Source organism: Sorex fumeus, unplaced genomic scaffold (genome assembly GCF_029834395.1).
Source record: "Sorex fumeus unplaced genomic scaffold, SorFum_2.1 ptg000072l, whole genome shotgun sequence".
Taxonomy (NCBI): domain Eukaryota; kingdom Metazoa; phylum Chordata; class Mammalia; order Eulipotyphla; family Soricidae; genus Sorex; species Sorex fumeus.
The window spans coordinates 58,258,614-58,283,331 of NW_026606129.1; the positions used below are offsets into that span (position 1 = coordinate 58,258,614).

Genomic DNA, 24,718 nt, shown 5'->3' on the forward strand with positions numbered 1-24,718 from the left:
TCTGAAAAATCATTTATGATTCCATAATACTATGACTCTTTTACTGGATATCTTGGATTATCTCTTTCCTAAAATATGTTTCCACTATTGTTTTTCCTACTGCAGTATCTGATACTTTTTTGTTGTTTTGTTTTGGAGCCACACCCAGCAATACTCAGGGGTTACTCCTGGGCTAACACACATACACACACACACACACACACACACACACACACAACACACATTTAAGTGCCAACTATATTCCAGATCCTGCATTAGATTCTTGGGAGTCCAAATAAATGAAACTTTTTTGTGTGTTTATCAAAGTGTGTGTCTTTCACTTCAATTTTTTCAGTTTTTAAACCAAACTTAGTGGAGGATGTCAAGGTTGAAAATCAGAACTTCATTGTAACTATTTTTCCCCCACATATTAGGGGATATCATTATACCCTTGAGGCAACAAAAAAACTGACAATGTTAGAAAGAGCTCTTCTGTTTGGTTTGCTTGGGTTTGCTTTTACATGAAGACCGGCAAGCTATACTTAGGTAATCATATATATTTGTGCTGCAAAGTAAAGACGTAACAATGCATATTCTAAAGTTTTAAAGCTTTCTTTAGTCACTGTTTTTTTTTTTTTTGGTAAGATAGATTGACATTTTGAAACTCTGATTTGATTATGTTTCAGTTTGAGAATTTTTAAAGGTGTGGTTTATATTCATTACACCAAAATTACGAATTTAGCAAGCTTATAAAATGACTTAGTCATCTTCTCATAAAAACCTTTCATCCTTAAATGAATGTGCATTTTCTGTTGTGACTATTCTGTCTTCCTTTTCCTTGAAACGTACACTTTTTTCCTCTTGATTGTGCATATTTTTATTAGTAGTGTGTTAACTGAAGCATGGAACATTCTGTTCTTTCAGTTAAGAGTAAAATGTTAAATACAATCAGTTAGTAATATACATTGAATTAGTTCTATATAATGAACCATCCTTTACTGTTTAGAATTGTCAAGTAATTACTTAAATTATTTTGCCAATCTCAGTTGTTTTAAGTAAAAATAGACAATTCCTTGATTTAAGACTAAAGATATTTTGGGTACTTGAAGGTTTTATTTGCTCTAAATTATATTTTTCATTCGCTAATTGATGTATTTGTATTATTATTGGTGATAAATAGGGTGAAAGGGACTGAGAGAAAATATTTAAGGAAACCGAGTAGAAATATACCTCACTATATATAAAAGCTTCATTACACCAAATTCTCGAATAAATTTTGGAATAAGATGAATTTGAGTCACTTGTGATATAATTTTTTTAATTCAGTATTCTAAGGTTATAAACGCCTGTAGCTACAATGTGCTATCCTATACAGTTTAAATAAAATTAGTGATGAGAGAGCCAAGTACAGTTGTAAAAGACTACTTAAAAATGTCTAAACATTTTAATAAGATTATTAGGATTAATAATACTTTCCAAGTAAATCTCATTTTTGAAATTACTTAAATTCAAAGTAGCTGCTATAAACACACTTTGCCTTATAAGTTTTTTACTGTTATCCATATAAGCATAGTACGACTATTATCTTGGAGGGACTAAAAAACCACTGTCTTCTAGAAATATTACGAAGCTACATATATTTTTGGGCTGGAGCGATAGCACAGCGGGTAGGGCGTTTGCTTTGCACGCAGCCAACAAGGTCAACCCGAGTTCGATTCCTCCGCCCCTCTCAGAGAGCCCGGCAAGCTACCAAGAGTATCTCGCCCGCACGGCAGAGCCTGGCAAGCTCCCCGTGACGTATTCGATATGCCAGACACAGTAACAACCAAATCTCACAATGGAGACGTTACTGGGCCCACTCGAGCAAATCGATGAACAACAGGAGTACAGTGACAGTGACATATATTATTAAAAATTTTTAGTTACCACATTAAAATTATGAAGTGAGGGCTGGGGAAAGAACTCAAAGGACGAGTGTGAATCTTTGTATGAGGGAGGCCCAGGCTCAAATCCCAGCACCTCATGGTCAGTCCCCTGAGTACTGCCCAAAACAAACCCTGAGCAGTTTTGGGTCTAACCCCTGAACACCTCACATGTGGCCAAAAAAATAACTTCTCTATCCCCAAAAATAAATAGATAAAATTCTAGTATTTTAACAGTATACTTAAAATATATTAAATCTGTTATATCCAAAATAATTTTAATTTTAGTCTGTAGAATATAATAATATTTCACACTCCTCTTTTCCTTACTAAATCTTTTTGAAATCATTGTATATTTTATACTTACAGCACATCTCAAATCAGACTTTGCACTTTTTAAAGCGCTTAGTAGCTACACCATGGAAGTGACCATTACATTCAACTGCATAGGTATAGAAAATTAAAATCTATAGGAAAAAAATCTAAACAAGTTATGTTTTATTTACAGAACATAACTATGTTTTATATAGTTATGTTTCTTTGGGGGAAGTTATAGGTGTGCAGGTGGGTAGGTGGGTCTCTTTATTAATCTTTTATTGATTCTAAACTAGAATAGTAAATAATAAAAAGTTAAGATATTAAAATCAGAATAGATAAGTGTGTATCTTGTGGCTTGCTAAGTGTTGGTGGGACATTCTGAATTAATAAATGTCATCTACAGTCCTATGATGTTTGAAATTTGATTTTAAATAAATTATACGAGGTTCTTAGGTAAATACTTGATTTCAAAAATAGTTTTTATATTTAACAGTAATATCATATAGTTTGAGTTCTGTTGTTTTATGGTTTTGGTTTTGGAGATTTCACACCTGGAGATGCTCAAGGTGATTCCCAGTTCAGTGCTCAGGAGTCACTCCTGGTGATGATTGAGGGACCATTTAAAGTTTCAGGATTAAAACTGGGTCCTCCTGCATGTGCAGCATATGTTTAGTATGTGTTTAGTTATTTCTTTGTCCCTCTTTGAGTTCTGAAAATACCATAACTTAGAAAGGATATATGTGAAACAAAATAGTTTTTTCTTGCCAGTTAGTACTGAATTTGGATATCTTGACTCCAATTGAAAATTCCTATTTAATTTTTAAATTTTAAATTTATGTTGTAGTTAATTTTTTGTGGGGATATATTGTATCACTTTGTAATATTCTAATTATGCAATGAATTTGTTTTTCTAAAATATGAGTGTTATCACTCTTTCCCCTTGAGTTTTTGTATAAAACTGATGATGACAGTAGACTGGGTGCATACAGCATGTAAAGGAAAATGATAGCTTTGAGTATGAAAGTACAGAAGGCTATCAGTGAGGGTATCGGGAAAGGTCAGTGAGTGAGGACCGTAGGTGCTACCTACCTTTCAAGCAAAGTTGAGATGATGAGAGGAGTGAGGTGGGTTGAGATGAAGAAGACACTCTTAAAGCCAGACTGATGCTAACCCAAGTCCTTTCTGAAATGTTAAAGTGCTTTCAATCCTTTCAGAGAGTTGTATTAGAATTGGTTTGCTTTGTGAGCCATACATTTGGTTCTCATGGGCTACTTCTGGCTCTGGTCAAGCTCACTCCTATCTGTGCAAGAGAAACCTGTGGTGCTGGGGATCGAATCTGGATCTTTAGGTTGCTAAATATGCACTCCAGCCTTCTGAGCTGTTCCCCAGCAGCTAGAATACATTCTTAATACTTGAACTTGCAAAATCTAGTAGTTTTGAAAGCTGCATATATGTATGCATATATACACACACATACATATAATATGGAATTTTATATATTATTATATATAATAATGCGTGTGTGTGTATATATATATATATAAGCTTGAGGAGGCAGAGGATGTTACACATATTCAGGCCTTAATTCTGATTCAGAGTAAAGGTTATCATAAGTTAAGAGTGAACTTTTTATTAAACCACTGTTAGAGTTTTATTCTCTCTATTTTTTGAGGGGGAAAAAAAACACATGTGAGCCAGTCAGAACCATTACCAAGCTCATATTTTAAAATATGTAGTCATTGTTTTTAATTATGTGGGCACAGAGATAAATAATGTAATGTAAAGTACAGACTAGTGCTTACAACAGAATACTTTGTGAAATGAAAGTGCAAGCATTTTAAAGAAACATCCAATAGTTAATTTTAAGATTATTTTATGGTACTAAAGTATTACTTTTGCCTCTTAACTGAGATGAATAGCTTTGAAGAGGTATTACTTGAGAGCAGCCATTTGAAAATTAATTCAATAAGAATAAATACATATAAATTTTAACTTATTTATAGGTACTTCTTAAGCTCTTACAAAAAAAGTATATCTTAAAAGTGGATAAATTTTTTTAAAGCAATAAAAGCCTTTGATTTTCTTGAGCTCTTTGGATAGAAACTGCACCTTTAAAAGCTAATCATTTAGGATAGAAATGAATGATTATGTAGTTTCAATTTTCAGTCCTGTAACTTTAACACAAAATTATGCTTGTTAATATTAAAACATATTAGATTTTATTAATTTTATTCAGAATTAGTCATGGTAATACATTTCCCTACCTATGCTGTTGGTTTTCCAAAACAGCAACAAACTATATCCTTAAAGGTGTTTCTTTCTTTATTAGAGCACTTGCTTTCAAAGAGTGGAGGGGACTGCACTTTTATCCATCAGTTCATAGAATGCCAGAGTGAGTACAGAGTATTTTTCACATTGCTTTCAATGAAGACGGACTAAAGTAAAGTGAAAGAGAGAAAATAAAGAGCTCTTTGTTTGTTGATAGTCAAAGTTCAGAAAAGGTCCATCTTTTGGACAGTGGTATGCATTTCACATTGTTTCTCTATCTCTTTTGAGAAATTTTGTTGCATTTCCCTTCACCAAAGAAAGTGAGCATTTCTTTATTCCCACCAAAAAAATATTTTGTGTTTGTTAATTAAAAATCATTTTTGGGCAAGGAACAGAATAAAAAGCCAATTTTTCTGTGTAGGTATTTAAGTAGTGATATTATTAGTGTATTATTATTTGCATTTCTTTATTAAGTTTCTTAAGTGATAAAGTAAAGCTACAAAAGCAGTTAGTTTGGGCACTAAGAACTGAAGATGGTCCATAGGGTAGCTGGAGCTGTCTAGGGACATACCATAGGTTGTCCCACACTGACATCAACTACAGCTGTCTTTAATAATGTCTGCCTGCCCACCTCTCTCCTTTCCTTGCCCTTCCTCCTTCCCTCCCTCCCTCTCTCCCTTCCTTCCTTCCTTCCTTCCTTCCTTCCTTCCTTCCTTCCTTCCTTCCCCTCCCCCTCTCTCCTCACCTCTCCTTTCCTCCCCTCCTAATATTTTTGTGGTGTATTGAACCTAGAGATTCACACATGTGACACATGTACTGTACCACTAAGCCACATTCCTGGTCCTAAGAATATATATATATTTTTTTTTTTAAAGTGTGTTTTTATTTTGAGAACGAGGGAGACTCCCTAAGCATTGCTTAGGAGAGGAGACCCAAGGCCCTTCCTGGTGTTTCTTGGCCAACTAGACTGGTGACTCACTATTAGGGACTGGGCATCATACCAGGGTGGACCTCATACAAAGTATGTACCCTAACCCTTGTAGTACCTATTCGGCCCCCCAATATTATTTTAAAGATAGATAGTTTGGTTGTTTTTGTTGTTGTTGTTGTTGTTTGTCCTGTTTTAGCAACTGAACCCAAGTCTTCATACAGTCGTGGCAAATGCTCTGCCTACCTCTGAGCAGCATCTCTGGCCTTGTAGTTTGGTCTTGAGGTGATTTAGATCTCTTCTGAATTCTGAGCAAAAGTATCATGACTTACTTGAAAACCACATAACTCCCTGTCTGTAAGTCACAAGTATGTGACACTGTCTTGGTCTTATCAGTGATAGTGGTGGCTATGTGTAAAGAAAGTTTATTGAAGAGATCTATGCCTTTCCTATCATTAAAAAAATTTATAGATATAGTCGAAGTGACATCTGCACTTGTTTGTTCATTGCAGCACTCTTTACAATAGCCAGAATCTGGAAAAAACCTGAGTGCCTGAGAACAGATGACTGGTTAAAGAAACTTTGGTACATTTACACAATGGAGTACTATGTAGCTGTTAGAAAAGATGAAGTTATGAAATTTACATACAAGTGGTACTACATGGAAAGTATCATGTTAAGCGGAATGAGACAGAAAGAGAGGGATGGACATAGAAAGATTGCATTCATCTGGGGAACATAAAGTAACAAAATAGGAGACTAACACCCAAGAGTGGCCGAGATTAGTACCAGGAATTTTGCTCCATGGCTTGGAGCCCAGCCTCACACGCTGGGGGAAAAGGCAGCTCAGATAGAGAAGGGAGCACCAAATAAAGGGTGTTGGGATGATCCTCCCAGGATGCGAGATGCATGCTGAAAGTAGACTATAGACCAAACATGATTCCCACTCAATGCCACTTTTGCAAACCACAGCACCCAAAAGGAGAGAAAGAATAAAAGGGAATGCCCTGCCACAGAGGCAGGGTGGGATGGGGGGATGGGGGGTGAGAGGGGTACTGGGATCAGTGGTGGTGGAGAATGGGCACTGGTGGAGGGATGGGTACTCAATCATTGTATAACTGAAACCCAAGCACAAAAATTTGTAGGTCTACAACTGTACCTCATGGTGTTCCACTAATAAAAATTAAAAAAAAAAACTTTATAGAGCATTTTTCTCCTGCTCTCTCTTTTTTTATTTTTTTTGAAAAAAAACTTTTTTCCCAAAGTTTTTAGTGCTCAGGAATTTATTTTGTGGATATGCGTTTGTTTGTGCTACTCCAGTGTACGTCCACGATCTCAGAAGCCTTAGGGGTGTCTGTAGCAAACAGAAACACAGAAAGTAAAATCTTATATTCCTTATAAATACTATTAGGAAATTTGGGATTTTATTTTTAGAGAATTTCTATTTCTGTCCATTTTAAGAACTCTGATAGTTAATATAAGCTTAGTCATACTTTGAGGCAAATTATGTAGTAAATATATTTCTTTGTCCTTAAATAACTTTTTAATAAGCATAAGTTTAATATATCTTTGTTATCTTCTGATTATTAGATCTCACAATTACAAGAAATTTTCACAGGCATTTGTTGCAAAATAATTGGTACCCACTGAAACCAACTTAATGTAGAATAAATAATATAAAATGTAAATTTGTAAGAGAAAGTTTTTTATTTCATGTGATCAATTTTATGTTATTTTTATTTTGAACTTTGGGGATTTATATTTTTGGGCTCAAAGAAATAAACACAGAATTTCAAAAAACTCTTTTACCAAGTTAAAATTTGTAAAAATCATTTCTAAATACTATAAAATATATGAAATATTTAGCTGCAGCTCCTTGTATATTTTTATCTTTTTTTGCAGTACTGGGGTTTGAACCTGGATCTGCACTGTACTACTAAACTGCATCCTGGCCCTTAGTTTTGGTTTCTTGTTTTTTATGTTTTTTATTTTTAATGTCTGGCATCGTGGTTTACAAACCGTTACTAGTAGGATTTTGTACCTGAGCTATTTCAGAAAATGTTAGGATGTATTTTGCTTTCATTTTTTTATTGTATGTGTAGCATAAACTTACTTTATGCTTTAAAAATTAGAAAACTCTTAATTCACTTCCATAAATACTTCTTGTCTGTCATTAGTATTTTGGCAAAATTAATAAGATAATAATTTGGTTGTCAGCTCTCCACTTGCAATTTTGAGGAAATTTAATTAATGGGACCATATTTCAGTTTGTTTTTCTTTCTGTTGTAAAGCAGATTGTATCTCTTAATTCTTTTAGGGAAAAACTTTGAAATTCTTTTCTTTTTTTTTATGACTCTGTTTTAATTCTTTTAACTATTTAAAAAAATAATAAAACAAACTGGGAAGTATGCTATTGTAATCACACTTTTCATGCAGGCAATAAAATTAACTATTGAGGAGCCAGAGAGTTAGTACAGCAAGTAGGCCACTTTCCTTGTAGCAGTCGACCTGGGCTCAATCTGCAGCACCCAGGTTGACCCTCAGAGACCTGCAAGTAATGATCCATGAGAGTCAAGCCAGGAGTAAACTCTGAGCACTATTGGGTGTGTCCAAAAAAAAAAAAGATTGGTTGTTGAGCAAATTTCAGTATAATCTTTGTATAATTTAGAACCATGAAGTAAGATTTCTTTATAGTATAAAAATATAGCATAAGAATCTACAGTTAACAAGACTTACCAAAAAATTGCTCTAGCCGCATTTTCCTCATCAGAGAGTCAGGCATGAAGTTTGATTTCAGCAAAACTTCACATTTAGTGTTCCTTGCAAGGTTTACCTTACAAACTTACAACACATCATATAAACTTAGGAGACTTTGTGTTCTACTAAAGATGCATTCTGAATTGTTCTAGATCTGTAAATCAGTTTTGTGCACATTTCATAAACTCTGTCACCTAATTACATGCTCATTGGAAAAATGAAATCTTTGTTGTTTTTTGGGGGGGAGTTACCCACTGGTGATGCTTAAGGGTTACTCCCACCTCTGTACTCAGGAATTAACTACTGGTGATATTTAGGGAACCATGTGAAAAGCCAGGGATTGAACCCAGGTTGTTTGCATGCAAGGCAAGCATCCTATGTACTGTACTATCACTCTATTCCCTGGAAAGATAAAGTTTTAAAGTTGAAGGAGGCCAGCTGTCGTGTGGTGGGAATCGTTCAATGAGAACAGCCTTTTCTGAACTGTTGTCTGTCTCTTTGATTTCTCTTGCTACTGTTTGTCCAAGTGGGGGCAGAGGCATCACTCTGAGTCCTAGAGGAACTTTGCTCTGAAGCCTGCTTTGTAAAGCTAAAATGTTCCCTCTCCCAGTACATCTCTCTCTTTGTGCAGTTAACTATGCCCTGAAATAGAGCATTTCTTTGTTTGTATTCTAACTAACCTTAATCCATGCATCCTGTGAGAGAGTGGTTTGTTTTTAATTTGTGTGTGTGTTGGGGGGGGGGGGGTGGTGTGGGTAGTAGGAGTGCACACCTGGCAATGCCCAGGAGTTTCTGCACTTAGGAATTACTCCTGCGTAAGTGCTGGGGGAACCATATGGGATGCTGGGGATTCAACCCAGGTCAGCCACCTACCCATACTGCACCCGTGTACTACCTGTCGCTCTAGCTTCGAGACAGTGGTTTGAATTATTAGGCAAACGTTTAATTATCTCATTGTTTTATGTCTTATTGCCCCCTAAAGTAAAGTGCAAAGAAAAATATTATTGAACTAGAGAGCGCTAAGGGCTGAGACGTGCTTTGCACGTAGGAAGCCTGGGTTCAATCCTTAGCTCCATGTGGTTGCCCCCGCACTACCTGGAGCAACCCCTAGTAGTCCAAAGTGTGGTCCCCAAGACAAAAAAAAAAAAAAAACTCTTTCTGCTCCTCTCTGCTCCTCGCTCCCATTTAAAAGTTACAGCCACTCTCTGTGTATGTCTCTTTTATTCCCTCCTCCTTCCTCCTAGGGCTTTGCTCTCATGAAAATGTCCTTATTTGGACTAATACACTGAATCAGTGTTGTTCTTGTAACTGTTTATTTTCACCATTCTTAGGAATTAGTCTCTCTGAACAATCTCAAAATCTTACATGTTCTGCTTAAAACAGACTTTTTTTTTCCTGTTTTGATTTTTAAAACTTTAACATTCTCAAAGATTGTTTTTGACGGAGAATAGAAAACACCTGATGTGGTGTATGTCTACACTATAGGAAAGCTTGAATTTAAACCAGATATTACTAATTTTTTGTTTGTTTGTTTTGGGAGCACACCCAGCAATGCTCAGGGATTACTCCTGGCTCTGCACTCAGGGCTCACTCGTGGTGGTACTAGGGGCACGATATGGGATGCTGGGGATCTGGGTTGGGTACAAGTAAGGCAAGCATCCTACTCATTGTATTGTCATCCCTGCCCCTGTCACAGTACTTTTTGGGGAGTAACACACATAAGATTTGGCTTTCTAGCCCTCACACAGTGCTTGGGAGACCATATGGGATGCTGGGGATTGAACCTGGGTTAGCTGCATGCAAGGCAAGCTCCTGACCTGCTGTACTATCTCTCCAACCCTAATATTGTTAATTTTAATTTGAAGGCAGATAATCTTAAATTCATGCTAACCATGTTTTGGTGTATAGATCTTTTCTCTTCTTAAAAGATTCATTTCTGCACTGAAAGGAAAGGGACAGTATCCAGTGAAAATAAACCCTGAGATTTTGACTTCATAACTGAAGATACCAAGTGATGGGAAGAGGGGCTTGGGATGGGGAAGAGAGAAAGAGCTATACTAGAAGTGACATAAGGACAGTAAGTAATGGAGGGTCTTTGGCACTAGGGTAGTAGTAGCACTGTAGCACTGTCCTCCCGTGTTCATGGATTGCTCGAGTGGGCTCAGTAATGTCTCCATTGAGACTCACTGTTACTGTGTTTGGCATATTGAATACGTCACGGGTAGCTTGCCAGGCTTTGCCATGTTGGCAAGATACACTCGGTAGCTTGCCGGGCTTTCCAAGAGGTGTGGAGGAATCGAACCGGGGTCGGCCATGTTGGCCGCTTGCAAGGCAAACGTCCTACCTGCTGTGAGGTGCAGTAACTTTGTACACCAAAAATATAAGCAATAACACTACTATACCATGTTATGTCAGTTACATATAAAAGATTAATAAACAGGGTAAGTTGACATAGGAAAAATATTAGTATGTTATATTGATTATGCTGGAGCGATGGCACAGCAGGTAGGGCATTTGCCTTGCATGTGGCTGACCCAGGTTCAATGCCTCCGTCCCTTTCAGAGAGCCCAGCAAGCTACCGAGAGTATCCCGCCCACATGGCAGAGCCTGGCAAGCTCCCCATGATGTATTTGATATGCCAAAAATGATAACAAGTCTCACAATGGAGATGTTTCTGGTGCCTGCTTGAGCAAATTGGTGAATAATGGGAGGACAGTGCTACAGGCTGTGCTAAGTAATCATGATCACGATCATCCTGTTGTTCGTCAATTGCCTCAAGCAGGCACCAGTAACATCTCCTTTGTCCTAGCCCTGAGATTTTAAAAAGTGCCATATTCAAGGCTCTTTCAGAGTTAGGAGAATGAGACCCATCATTGTTACTGGTATTTGGCATATTGGGTACGCCATGGGGAGTTTGCCAGACTCTGCTATGTGGGCAGGTTACATTCGGTAGCCTGCCAGGTTGTCCAAAGTAAGAATGAGATAAATAATATGTTGCTTCCGGGAGCTGGGTTTTATAGTCTCTGGGTCTTGGCCATTGATGGGATTACACGGCGCTGGGGGTCAGCTGGTGGGTGTGACCCCTGCCTACTGGAAGATGGAGGAGGATCTGGGTGGAGGATGCTCACCCTCGATCCAAGCAGGCTTGGAGATAACAGCCCCGGGACCCGCATGCCTTTGTTCCTCTGCCAGTACCTTCATGCGTGTGGAGAGTGGTCTCACCATGGTTGTGCCTGGTTCTGGAGGTCTTCGGCTGCCTGAGCTCTGCTCGGGGCAGGGAGGGAAACTCAACCCGCCCCACTCCAAGGGGCCCCGGCAAGGACAGCCAGGCGTGGGGACAGGAGACTCTGCTAAGATATATATACATATATATAAGCATGTGTACATATATGTGTATATGTAAATATATGTATATATGTAAATATATTTATATGATTCAATGTGAAGTCCCAAGGTTGTGGAGTTGTGAGGGTGCCAGGGACCACCAGGGCCTCACCTCACCTCAGGAGGCCATGTATTCCAGGGATCAGACCTTAACTCCTGTACTATCTCTCTGGTTCCGCCGATTGTATTTATTTTCAAAAGAAAACTACCAGTGTGATCCAAAACATAAATTTCAGTAGTGATAATAGCATTAGTTATTTTTTAACAATAGATTATTCTTCAGAATTTTTTATATGTGCTTTATCCTTAATTTTTTAGAGTGAAGAAAATATTCAGATAATTTTTCCAAGTTCGATTCCTTTGAAAATAGATAACCCACTCATTTAGCAAATATGTTTAGAGCATTCACTATGTATATACCAGACATTATTTTAGCTTGTTGAAGGTACAGAAATGATGTTACTGTGTCTGGCATATCGAGAGTATATAAAGTAGTGTATAAAGTAGAGGGAGAGAACCCTCTTTATCGAGAGTATTTGATATGCCAGACACAGTAACAACAAAGTCTCCAATGGAGACGTTACAGAAATGATCAGAATTAAGAAAGCTTTGCCTTCTGGAGTTTATATTCTTTTGAGGAGACAGCTAATAAATTAGTCATTTATTAGAAAGTAGTGAGTGCATGCAGGTGGCCTACCCACTGTAATTACGTCTCCAGCTCCAGTAACTTGTGACTAAATATGGTGAACAGATCCATTTACAATAAAAGATAATAAAGACGTGCTCACAAGAACAAAGAAAATGGGGGTGGAAACTATAGCAGACTAGTGTGCACATTAATGGATATGCACAAAATTTTGGAATATGTAAAACATTTTAAAAGGGTAAGAGGTTTGGGTTTCTATTCTGTTATTCCTGCATAGAGGATAGGCTGGGGATGACAGAAGAAGAAATTTTCAAAAAAAAAAAATATTAAAACTATGACCAATGTATCAGAGGCCCTCAGTAGCACTCAGGCAAGGGAGGTGTGCTTGGTGAGGCTAAATGCAAGATAGTCTTGGAATAATTTTATACTCTTTTACTTTAACCCCACAAATAAATGTCTTCTCTCTGGTGACTAAAAGGAACTGTTCAGGGAGGACTGAGAGTAGTGTCAGCGTCGTACTAATAAGATGTAGACTAATTAAATGAAAATCAGAATCATTTTTGTGGTGGAGGAAGGTGAAGTGAGCCACACCTAGTGCTCAGGGTCTATTCCTGATTCTCTGCTCTGGCTCAGAGGACCCTTTATGGTGCAAAGAATTTGAATCATAGTCACAACTGATGCAGCCACACATGTACTCTCTTTGGCCTGAAGTCAGAATTACATGGTCAGAAAGTATAGTAAACCAGGATGCTGGCCACTGTGGTTTATACTCCCCCAAAAGGAGCTTAGAGATTCTACTCGAGGGATCAGACCACAAGAATACTGATATTTGAAAGACTCCCTGCAAACTGCCACTGCACACAACCTTGTAGGTAGCACACCCTGCTTATGTACTCAGAATGTTATCGTCTTTTTAATACATCACCCTTGAAGATTAAGAGACAGTTAAGATCACATACTATTGAGGAAATTGTCTATTGAGAAGGACAGATAAAAACAAAGAGCACATAGAAAATATATCTCTTGAGAAATAGAAAATAGATTTTTTAAAAATGAAAGAAGCATAAATGTTTTTTTAAAACTCTCCAGATATTGAAAGCAATTTTTTTTGTTTTTGGACCAGACTTGGTACTGCTTAGGGCTTATTTCTGGCTCTGCACTCAGGGGTCACTCTTGGCAGATTCAGGGGCCATATGGAATGCCAGATTTTGAACCCAGTCATCCACATGCAAGGCAAGCATCCTACCTGCTGTACTACCACCCCAGTCCTCAAAGCACTTTTGAGAAAAAAAGATGGGGTGGACATAGAATTCCCTGACTTTTCACAGTAAAAACTATAGTAATCAAAACAATGTGGTACTGGAATAAAAACAAATTTTCAGACCAGTGGAATAGAATTGAGAACCCAGAAGTAAACCATCCAGTATGTGAACAGTTAATGTACAGCACACAGGCAGAGTGTATAAAGTAGAGGGAGAGAACCCTCATCAACAAATAGCGTTGGGAAACACGAATTAGCTGCAGACAAAAGAATGAAAATGGTCTACTCTCTAACCACTACTTCACACTGTATACAAAAATTAATTCAATTGGAATTAAGACCTTGATATTTGGCCTGAATCCATAAAATACATCAAGGAAAAGAACTCTTCATTGTATTGCCGAAGAATTATTTTTAATAATTTGACTCCCTTGGCAAAGAAAATAAAAGCTCAGATAAATGGACTTTATCAAACTATTTAGCTGCATTGTGAAAGAAACTGTAGCTAAAACAGACATCCTACTGAAATGAAAGAAATATCACATCATCTGATGAAAGGGTAATAATATTCAAAACACACATAGCACTAAAAAATATCAACAGTAAAACAAAAAAAAAATGGGAAGGAGCTTAACAGTAGTTCTCCAAAGAAGACATACAGATACAGATGACCAACAGACATGTAGAGAGTGTTTAACTCTCATAGTTTCATACAAACTGTGAAAACTTGTATTAGTGATTGTTAGACAAATGTAAATTAGAATCACAATGAGATATCATCTCACACCATTGAGAATGGCACTGTAGCACTGTGGCACTCTCCTCCCATTTTTCATCGATTTGCTCAAGTGGGCACCAGTAACGTCTCACAACAAATTGGGAGACTTGTTACTGTTTTTGGCATATCGAATATGTCATGGGGAGCTTGCCAGGCTTTGCCGTGTGGGCAAGATACTCTCGGTAGCTTGCTGGGCTCTCCCGAGAGGGGCAGAAGAATTGAACCCAGGTTGGCTGCGTGCAAGTCAAACGCCCTACCCTCTGTGCTATCGCTTCAGCCCATATATTATCACATAAATTTAAATTTTTAAGAAACTGCTTTCCAGGGCTAGAGCGATAGCACAGCGGGTAGGGCGTTTGCCTTGCACGCAGCCAACCCATGTTCGATTCCCAGTATCTCACATGGTCCCCTGAGCACCTTCCAGGGTGATTACTGAATGCAGAGCCAGGAGTAACCCCTGTGCATCACTGGGTGTGACCTAAAAGGCAAAAAAAAAAAAAAAAAAGGAAGAAAGGAAGAAAGAAAGAAAGAAAGAAAGAAAGAAAGAAAGAAAGAAGGAAGAAAGAAAGAAATTGCTTTCCAGTGCCTTTTCCGCTGCCTGAACCAGTGTGGCTGTATCAAAATGGAATGTATCAAAAACATGAAAACAGCCTGTACTGGTGGAGATGCTTTGAAAAGGAAGTATCACTCACTGTTGGTGGGAATGAAAAACTGGTCTATACTCTGTGGAAAACAGTAAGGAACCTTCTCAGATGTTTGAAAATAGAGCAAGTATATGAGCCAGTATTCTTGGTATCTGTCCCAAGAACACACACACACACACACACACACACACACACAAAACACCAAACTTGAAAAGATATAGACACTTCTATGTTCATTGTGCTGCAATGAGCATAGAAACTATGAAAGCTTGTATTTCTTTCTAATTTGGATGGAATTAGAGGGTATCATGTTAAATGCTCTGTAGTTAGAAGGGGAAAGGTAAATACCGTATGATGTTAAAATGTGGAATATAAAGAGACAAACAAGGCAGCAGTCAGGTACCAATGAAAACAACCCATTAGACCTTGTCAACAGAACTGAGCTTACCAGTGTGAAGAGAGCAAAGAGAGAAGAAACCTAGGGTTATTGGTAGAAGAACTTAGGTGGCATGCAGTAACATTGTACGATTAAAACATAAATATTAATACTGATGTAAATCATATAACTGTGATAAAAAAAAAACTGGTCTAGGAGAGGAGGTGCCTGGGACTGAACCTTCCGCACACAAAGCCCATGCTCCAGTCTGTTGAGCCCCCTTAAACAAAACCCTTAAAAAGTATTAACTGGGTTTTTTTAGTCCCCAAGAGATAGTGCAGCAGGTAGGTCTCTTCCCTTGCAGGCAGCTGAGCTGATTTCAGTCCCCAGCATCCCATATGGTTATCTGAGCACTGGTGGGAGTAATTCCTGAGTGCAGAGCCAGGAGTGACCCCTGAGCATTGCTGATAGTGACCACCCCCCACCTCAAAAGAGTATTAACTTTTTCAGAAAAATAAGTTTGATGGATGAAACAAGCAAGATAAGGATGCTATGTATTTTGTTTGGTTTTTTGGGGGGGATTATACCCAACAGTGCACAGGGCTCACTCTTGGCGATGCTTGAGGGACCATATACAGTGCAAGGATCAAACCTGTGTTGGCCTCATATGTAGTAACCTGTTACACTATCTCTCCTGCCCCCTGGAAGTAAATTCCTTTGTGTGTGTGTGGGGCGGGGGGGGGGCGGGGGCAGGGAGGGGGAGAGTGAGGGAGTAAACTTTTTTTTTTTTTGCTTTTTGGGTCACACCCAGCGATGCACGGGGGTTCCTCCTGGCTCTGCGCTCAGGAATTACCCCTGGCGGTGCTCAGGGGACCGTATGGGATGCTGGGAATTGAACCCGGGTCTGCCGCGTGCAAGGCAAATGCCCTACCCGCTGTGCTGTTGCTCCAGCCCCAGGGAGTAAACTCTTAATGAATTTAGAAGATTTCCTTTTGGGGTCATGAAATATTTTTAACAATGGAGGTGGTGATTTCATACTGTTAAAAGACCATACACTGGGCTGAAGAGATAGTACAGGGGGTGAAACACTTGTCTTACATTGTGGCCAACTTGGATTCAATCCCCAGCATCACATAGGGTCCCCTCTGCCAGGAGTGATCCCTGAGCACAGCCAGAAGTAAGCCTGGGGGGTGAGGCCCAGAACCCCAAAAAACAAGCAAGAAAGGAGAACACATACTGGGCCAGAAAGATAGTACAGTGGATTGGAAAGTTGCCTTGCACATATTTAATCCTAGTTCCATCCCTGGCACCACATAATGGTCCCATGAGTACCTCCAAAGGTAAGCCCTGAGTAAAGTCAGAGTGGGCAAAAAGTAAGTGAAATGAAATAAACAAAATGCCACATGCTGGGGCTGGAGCAATAGCACAGTGGGTAGGGCGTTTTCCTTGCACATAGCCGACCGGAGTTCGATTCCCAGCATCCCATATGGTCCCCCGAGCACCGCCAGGAGTGATTCCTGAGTGCAAAGCCAGGAGTAACCCCTGAGCATCGCTGGGTGTGATCCAAGGTAAAGGTAAAGGTAAAGGCCCTCCCATTGATCGTCGATTTGCTCGAGCGGGCCCAGTAACGTCTCCATTGGAGACTTTGTTGTTACTGTGTCTGGCATATCGAATACTCTCGGTAGCTTGCCGGGCTCTCCGAGAGGGGCGGAGGAATCGAACTCGGGTCGGCCATGTTGGCTGTGTGTGCTATCGCTCCAGCAATGGGTGTGATCCAAAAAAGCAAAAAAAAGCCACATGCTGAGTCATATTAACTTTAAGAGAACCAGGGTAAAGAAAATATTTTTTTTAATTACTAGAGAGAAATACAGGACTTTATACTATATTGGTCATATTAAACTAAATGATAATTTGGCAACAAATTACAAAATCTTAATGGTTTAATAATTATTTATTTGTTACTGATGTCACACATCCATGGAGAAGATAAACATAGGTTACTTAAGAAATCTAACAGCGATTTTTGGCACTTCAAGTTGTCTTCTCACCATAGGATTTATAGGGCAAGAGAATGGAGAGACTTCAGAAATTCTCTGTCCGCATAAATAATTTTCCCTGGATATAACCAGTCACATGGGTCTTTCTCAGTGCTGAGGAGTTGAAATAACGCAGTTCTCTCAGGTGCCCTAAAGTTTAGGACAAACCAGGTTTTATTGAGCATGAAAGTTTCTGCCATTCAAAGCAAACAAATAGAAATCTGACTGCCATAAAAATGTATCCAGTCACATTAGACAAATATGAAAGTAGAATACTATTATTTTCGAAGGAATATTTTTCTTCTATCTATTCCTTTTCAAGAAATGGTCAAGAGTAATGGAGTAGAATGTTTTAGATTATTACTCTATAATGTTTATAGTTTATAATAATGTAAAACAAGGGAAGACGACAAGAAAAGGAAGATTTAGAATAAAGGGGAAATGTTAACACAAGATAAAGCAGGCTCTAATAGGGAGATTAAAAGGTTGGAGGAAGGGAAAACAGGTTTGAGGGACAGTTTTCCTGATGTTTGATAATATCGAAAGTTTGATTCTGTAAGAACTTCAGTTGTGCTTGATACAGGTATACAAAATAAGATAAAATCATTATAAATTCAAGAAAATACTAAATGTTATATAAGAAGGGAAATACAATCACAGCATATTTTTATGATTCAGATATAAATAATACAGTAATACAGAGACAAATAGTCTCATCAGGATGATACATCCATAAGAAATTGTTGTGAAATACTGTCTGTGGTGGGAAAATACATGATTTAGAAATATGAATGTATAAAATATGACTTAAGATTTTTTGCTTCTAAGAATGGGGTAGGTAGCATCGAGGATGAGTAGAACAGCTAACATTCTATATCTTAGAGAACTAATCACTTTTTTAATTTGTCTAAATTTGTACACGACTTTTTTAAGATCAGGCAAACAGTACCACATGCAGCAAAGAGCTTATATGAAATGAAAATTATGAAAAGAGTCATGGATTTTGACAAATAGGAGGCTATAGTTTCTTGGAGCAGATTCAGTGGTGTGTGTAGACCAAGATCAGTGATTTAAGTGCTCAGGGAATAGAGAAGTTATTTTACATATGGCAACATTATAAATTGAAGGGAATCATTAAATAAGAGGTATACAGAATAAATTAGCCTCCTAAATGAAGAATATAAAATCCAAATAAGTAAACTCTAAGACCATTACACTATATAGGATAATCCCTCCATCCATAAAGGAAAAAAAATTTAATTTCTTTTTATAATTAGCTCTTCTAAAATGGCTCATTTTACTGAAACATATAGGGATTTTTGCTGTATTTTACCAATAGGGAAAGGTAAATTATTACATAATTTATATTTTTATTTAAATAACATGCTGTCTGAGAAATTCCTTTACTTCAGCTTACCATGCTTGATTGAAAGAGGGTTGCTTTGTTTCTTCTGAGTTTGTTTTTTAAGTTTTGCTTTTTAAAATAAGTTCATAGGTATAGAAAATAACAAGCAAATAAGTTATCCACCTACCCCCCAGATTTCTGTATCAGCCCAATTGCTCTACTGTAGTTCAAGTTCTCTTAGTTCTTCTTCCAGGTTCAGGTTTTTCCAAGCCTAGTCATGGGAGTAATGTTATCATCTTTAAATTTGGTCATGGAATGTGTTACACTGCCCGGCTCGGGGAAATGCTACTTGGTTTGGGCTTGGATAGTAACGTTTATTTTCTTTGGCAGAGAAGCTGATCGCGGAGGGGCATCTAACCAAAGTGGTAGAAGAAACGAAGCTTTCAAAAGGTTTGTTTTCCGAGTTTCTGTGGGAAATTTTCTGTGGGGTTTGACAGCTCGTTCGGATAATGAAGGTTAGTGTATATTTTCAAGGACATAGTTTTTAAACCATTATTATATTTTTTATAGCTCACAAAATGATATCCAAGTAATAGTATTAGATGATACTATGAAATGTTTGGGAGTTCTGTTTTAAGAAGAGTATATTAATTGGAAAGTTTCTTTTTAATTGGGTTTATATGTATATATGTATTTAACATTAATGCTTCAGTTGGGCTTTGTTAGATAACAAAGATTTATTATTTTCAGCTTTGATCTCAGAATAATCAAACACAAAATAATCTCTTATGAAACAATGGTTGTAAAAAAGCTTTTAGTTTAACTTTGGGGGCTTGAACCTTTAATATTCCTTGTGATAGTTAATATTTTCTTAATTATGCTTCTCAGTTTTATTTTTTAAATGTATGTAGAATCTTTCTGTATTTTGTAATGAATAGTTTATAATTGAGGTAGTTTATTCTGTTCATTCTTTTCTGTTACAGTTGTCAAACTTAGAGAAGAAAAGTGAATTTCAAAGCAATATATTGTCAGCTTGCTTTTATACATTAGGAAAATTGAGCCCCCAAAATTTAGTCATGTATTCTCACTATTCTTTCATGACTTTCATCGAATATTATCATAAAATTTAAAACTAGAGTCACATTTATTTTTGATCAATGATAGAATTTTGGTGTACTCAATTTTTATACACTCTGTTTTATGAAAGTAATATGATACATTTGGCATTTTAAAATATTCAAAAGGATAGTGTTATTTCAGATATCCGATAATACCCATTTTCAAATTTGTGCATGGGAAATGCCATATTTGGGGAAAGAATGCATAGAATATGAATCGCCAATATTGTTCTGGCAAACAAGCATTGAATTTCAGAACGGTGAGCTATTTTTAGTACATATGGCAATTTATTCATCTTATTAAAGTGAGATGAGAACAGACTTAAAATAGCTTTAACTCCACCACCTAAGTACATATTTGGATTAGTTGGTTGAATAGGCAACACTTTGAAGTGGAAGTTGAGCCTTCTTTTAAAAAAAAATAAAGCACTTATTTAATTAAAATATCTGCTACCTTATTGCTTTGTTTTAATGCAGTCTGAATTAGAATGTATTTCTTTAAAATTTTATGCTGTCATTACTGAAAAAATATTTGTGCAGTCTTAACTGATTTCCTTTTAAAACTTTTGTTTAAAATATGTATCAAAAGCTTGTAAGAGCATGCTTTTTATCCAGAATTCCCAATTCCAAGTTTTTAATCTTAGGAACAAATTTGACAAATGTGCAAGGGTAATTTATTTCAGTGTTGTTTTAAAAGTGAAAAGAGTGGTAGGAGAGAGAACTTGTGGTAGATCACATGTACCTAGTATATGCTGAGTTAAATCCCCAGGACCTAACACCAAATACCCTCTCTGCATAACCCTGTTGAGTGACCCTCCAGGGCCCCATATTCCTGGCCCTGAGCACTGCCAGATGTCACCCAAGTAAAATATAAGTGTTCAACAATAATTGCTATAATTATGAAATAAATTATAGCAAGCAAGTCCCTTCAGGTAAACAAAATATTGTTTAAGAATGATAATACAGGGTCAGAGAGTTGAAGTCTTTCCCTTCCATGCAGCAAACCCTCCATTTCTGTTCTTGGCACCACATGGTACCCCAGCACAGTACCACTCTTTAAGGAAAGAGCCTTACTCCTGTGCAGTCTCTCTATCTCCCATGGGCAATTTTAACTTCTGGGCTTATCCTCTAAATATGAAAGTTCTATATGAAAGAACAGATAGATAGTACCAGGATCAAGTACCCAGCACTGGCTGTGGACCCCCAACCCCTCCAATAAAAGAAAAAAAATTTACTTACAATGCAGTACGTGTTGTATATGCTCAGAGACTTTTCTCTCAGTAGTCCTATACCAGTACTTCTCACTAACATACAGAGAGAGGGGCTGGAGTGATAGCACAGTGGGTAGGGTGTGTTTGCCTTACATGCAGCCGACCCGGATTCGATTCCCAGCATCCCATATGGTCCCCTGAGTATCGCCAGGGGGTACTTAATTCCTAAGTGCATGAACCAGGAGTAACCCTTGTGCATCGCTAGGTGTGACACAAAAAAGCAAAAATAAATAAATAAAATAACATACAGAGAGATGTTCAAGACCTTGTAATCTAGAATGGCTAAAATAAGTGACTTTTTGAATGCATTAACTCTTTCTCTAAAAAATTTTTCTTTTGGATGAACTATTGGGCACTACTTCCTGAAAATAAAATGCATAAAAATCATAAAAATGAAAGCTGTAACTGTATCTCATCGTGATTCAATAAAAAAAATTATTCTTTTTTTAAAAAAAGATTAAGGGGACTGGATAGCACAGCAGGTAGGGCGATTGCCTTGCACGCAGCCAACCCGGGTTCGATTCCCAGCATCCCATATGGTCCCCTAAGCACCGCCAGGCATAACTCCTGAGTGCAGAGCCAGGAGTAACCCCCTGTGCATCGCCAGGTGTGACCCAAAAAGAAAAAAAAAAGATTAAAAAAAAAAGATTTTTCTTTTGGATTTGGCTAAATTATTATCTTACAGTTTTGTATTACCAGTTTTAAAATGCTTTCACTTATGATGTTAGGAAGGGGATTTGCTTGCTCTCTCTTGCACGCGTTCTCTCTCTCTCTCTCTCTCTCTCTCTCTCTCTCTCTCTCTCTCTCTTTCTCTCTCTCTCTCTCTGCATTGAAGCTATCAGCTACTAGAAATTACCAACTACCAGCTATTACAACTTTTAGTATTTCTGTCAGATATTTTACCTAATCAAATGCAGACTGCATATGCTTTCTATTTGAGCTCTGATTCATCTTACAGACATTATATGTTTACAGTAGCTTGGGATGGAAATAGAAAGTAGGTATGACAACTGAATTCATCTCTGCTTTTTCTTGGTTTTTTTGTTTTTGTTTTGTTTTGTTTTGGGGGGGCACGTGGTCACACCTAACAATACTCAGGGGGTCACTCCTGGCTCTGCACTCAGGAATCACTCCTTAGTGGTGGTCAGGGGACCACATGGGATGCCAGGGATGGAACCCAGTCATCTGCGTGCAAGGCAAACACCCTACCACTGGGCTGTCGCTCTGGCTCCTCAATTCTGTATTGAATTCATTAGTTAATGGATTCAATACAGCAGTAATTTTATGCTCTCGGTCAACTGATTTTTTTTTTAATTCTTTGATTTTTCAGTTTTCTCATTTGCTAAGTGGAATTGGGAGTATTTATCTTGCAATGTTTTGTTAGAATTTAAGGAAACATTCTTATGTATACGTCATTGTCCATCAGATTATTTCTCTTGTCCTACCTTGATATTTAATCTTGCTTTCTTTGCAAGTAATGGTTTCATTGATGTCGGATGGGGTCTGTAGCCAATGTGTTTATTTAGGCCATCATTGTGTTTGCATTAGGATATAGTGAAAATAGATACCTTCTAAGCTCCTTATTTTGGTAACAGATTTGGTATTAATGCTGGTCACTACTCTTCTATTTCTTTCTATATGTTATTGGAATGTATCTTAGAATGCAAAGAAAATCAACCACTAGTAATTTTTTTTTAATACTAGAAAGGGCTGGAGCACAGCACAGCGGGTAGGGCATTTGCCTTGCATGTGGCCTACATGGCCGACCCGAGTTCGATTCCTCTGCCCCTCTCAGAGAGCCTGGCAAGCAACCGAGAGTATATTGCCCGCACGGCAAAGCCTGGCAAGCTACCCGTGACGTATTCAATATGCCAAACACAGTAACAAGTCTCACAATGTTACTGGGCCTGCTCAAATCAATGAACAAAGGGAGGACAGTGACAGTGACAACACTAGAAAATTGAGTTCTGCTTCATAGGTAAAGAATACATATTTTGTGGAAAAAATAGTTATGCTTAGGGACGGAGTGATAGTATTTCAGAGAGAGTACTTGCCTCCATGCGGCAGACCTGGGTTCTATCCCCTGCATCCCATATGGTCCCTTGAGCACAACCAGGAGTAATTCCTGAGTGCAGAGCCAGGAGTAACCCCTGAGCATTGCTGGTATAATTCAAAACAAAGTTATACTTTACCATCTATGTATAGTTTTGGGACACAATGATGAACCATTACCTGACATGCTAAAAATTTAGCATGTTAAAATAGATTAATGTTCTTCTTGTTAAAGTAGATTAATGCTTTCAGTCATCCTCTTCTTGGAGTATGTATGTATTGTTTTATATAGTAGATTAAAAAAGAACAGACAAAAACCCCTGCCTGTATAAAACCCCTCCATAAATACTCAGGGAGCTTATAGTCTAGTGAGCGAACATTTGATTCCTTTGAACATTTTTTTTGTTTAAGCCTGACTCTGTGCTGGTGGATTGTGTGAGGTACCAGGGATTAAACCAGGGTTGAGTGTATTTAAGGAAAAAGCCTTTACTCCTCTGCAGTCTCTCTGTCTCCCTTGGGCAATTTTAACTTCTGGGCTTATCCTTTAAATATGAAAGTTCTATATGAAAAACCAGATAGATAGTACAGGGGTCAAGGTGTTTACTTTGTATGAAGTTTACCCAGTTCAATTCCTGGCATTATATATGGTCTCTTGAGCACCATCAGGAGTGATCCCTGAGCAAAGACCGGGCATAGCCCCTGAGGACCACTGGGTGTAGCACATTCCTCTCATAAATAAATAAAATGTAAAAGTTATTTTTAAGGCAGAATAATACTTTTGAAAATACTTTCTTCTTGATTTAATTTAATATCTTGATTGATAAAACTTCCAAGAAAATTAAAATCAAAAGAATCAACTTTTCAATTTTCCTTTCTGTTCCCCCAGTGTTTCACATTCTATCTATATACAGATTAAATTTTTTAGACTGTAACTTTGTGATCAAAACTAGAACATTCACAATGAATGCTTATTGGTCACAGATTGGATTCCCATGGGCCTCCATAGTCAGTGACTTCACTTGTAATCAAAGTTCCCTATCTCTTGGCATTGGCCTTCAACTCCAGTGGCAGTAACCAAAACAGCCAGAGTTGCTTGTAATTCATTACCAATTTTGAAAACCCGAGTATTTCCTTATAACTTTCCACAAGAAGGTGTATTTTAAGATTTTATTAAATATTTTAATGGTAATAATGGTATTAGATGTTGGATTTAAAAATTGAAATAGCTTTTTAGTGTTGATGATAAACTGTATACTCACTATAATTTTTAACTGTGTAAGATCTTAGAAAATAACTGTCAAAGACCAGGGATATGGCTCAGTGGTAGAGTACATGATTTGCATATTCAAGGTCCTGATTTGATCCTTGGCACTGCAGAATGGCTGCATGATCCTGTGTACCTCCGGGAGTAGCTTACCCTCCAGCAACTAAAATAAAGAAAGAAGTATGGGCTGAAGAAGTAGATAATACAGAGGTTAAAGTACTTCCCTTGCATGCCTATGACCCTGGTTCAATCCCTGGCACCACATAGAGTTCCCTTAGAGCTGCTCAGAGTGATTGTTGAGCACAGAACCAGGAGTAAGCCCTGAGCACCATCAGATGTGGCACCAAAACAAAAATGAATAATAAATGTCA

General features: G+C 37.7%; 1 protein-coding gene across 29 annotated transcripts in view; it reads left to right on the top strand.

Annotated features, from left to right (window-relative positions):
* The window catches only part of SLMAP (sarcolemma associated protein), a 146,148-nt gene that overhangs the window by 93,150 nt on the left and 28,280 nt on the right, over positions 1–24,718 (top strand). For 16 of the 29 annotated variants that reach the window (XM_056129917.1, XM_056129915.1, XM_056129933.1 and 13 more), the window contains 2 exons: positions 4,549–4,611; positions 19,033–19,092. In XM_056129917.1, coding sequence (XP_055985892.1) covers positions 4,549–4,611; positions 19,033–19,092 — 123 coding nt within the window. The remainder of the gene's footprint in view (positions 1–4,548; positions 4,612–19,032; positions 19,093–24,718) is intronic. The other 13 variants (XM_056129923.1, XM_056129929.1, XM_056129928.1 and 10 more) reach the window with 1 other exon arrangement.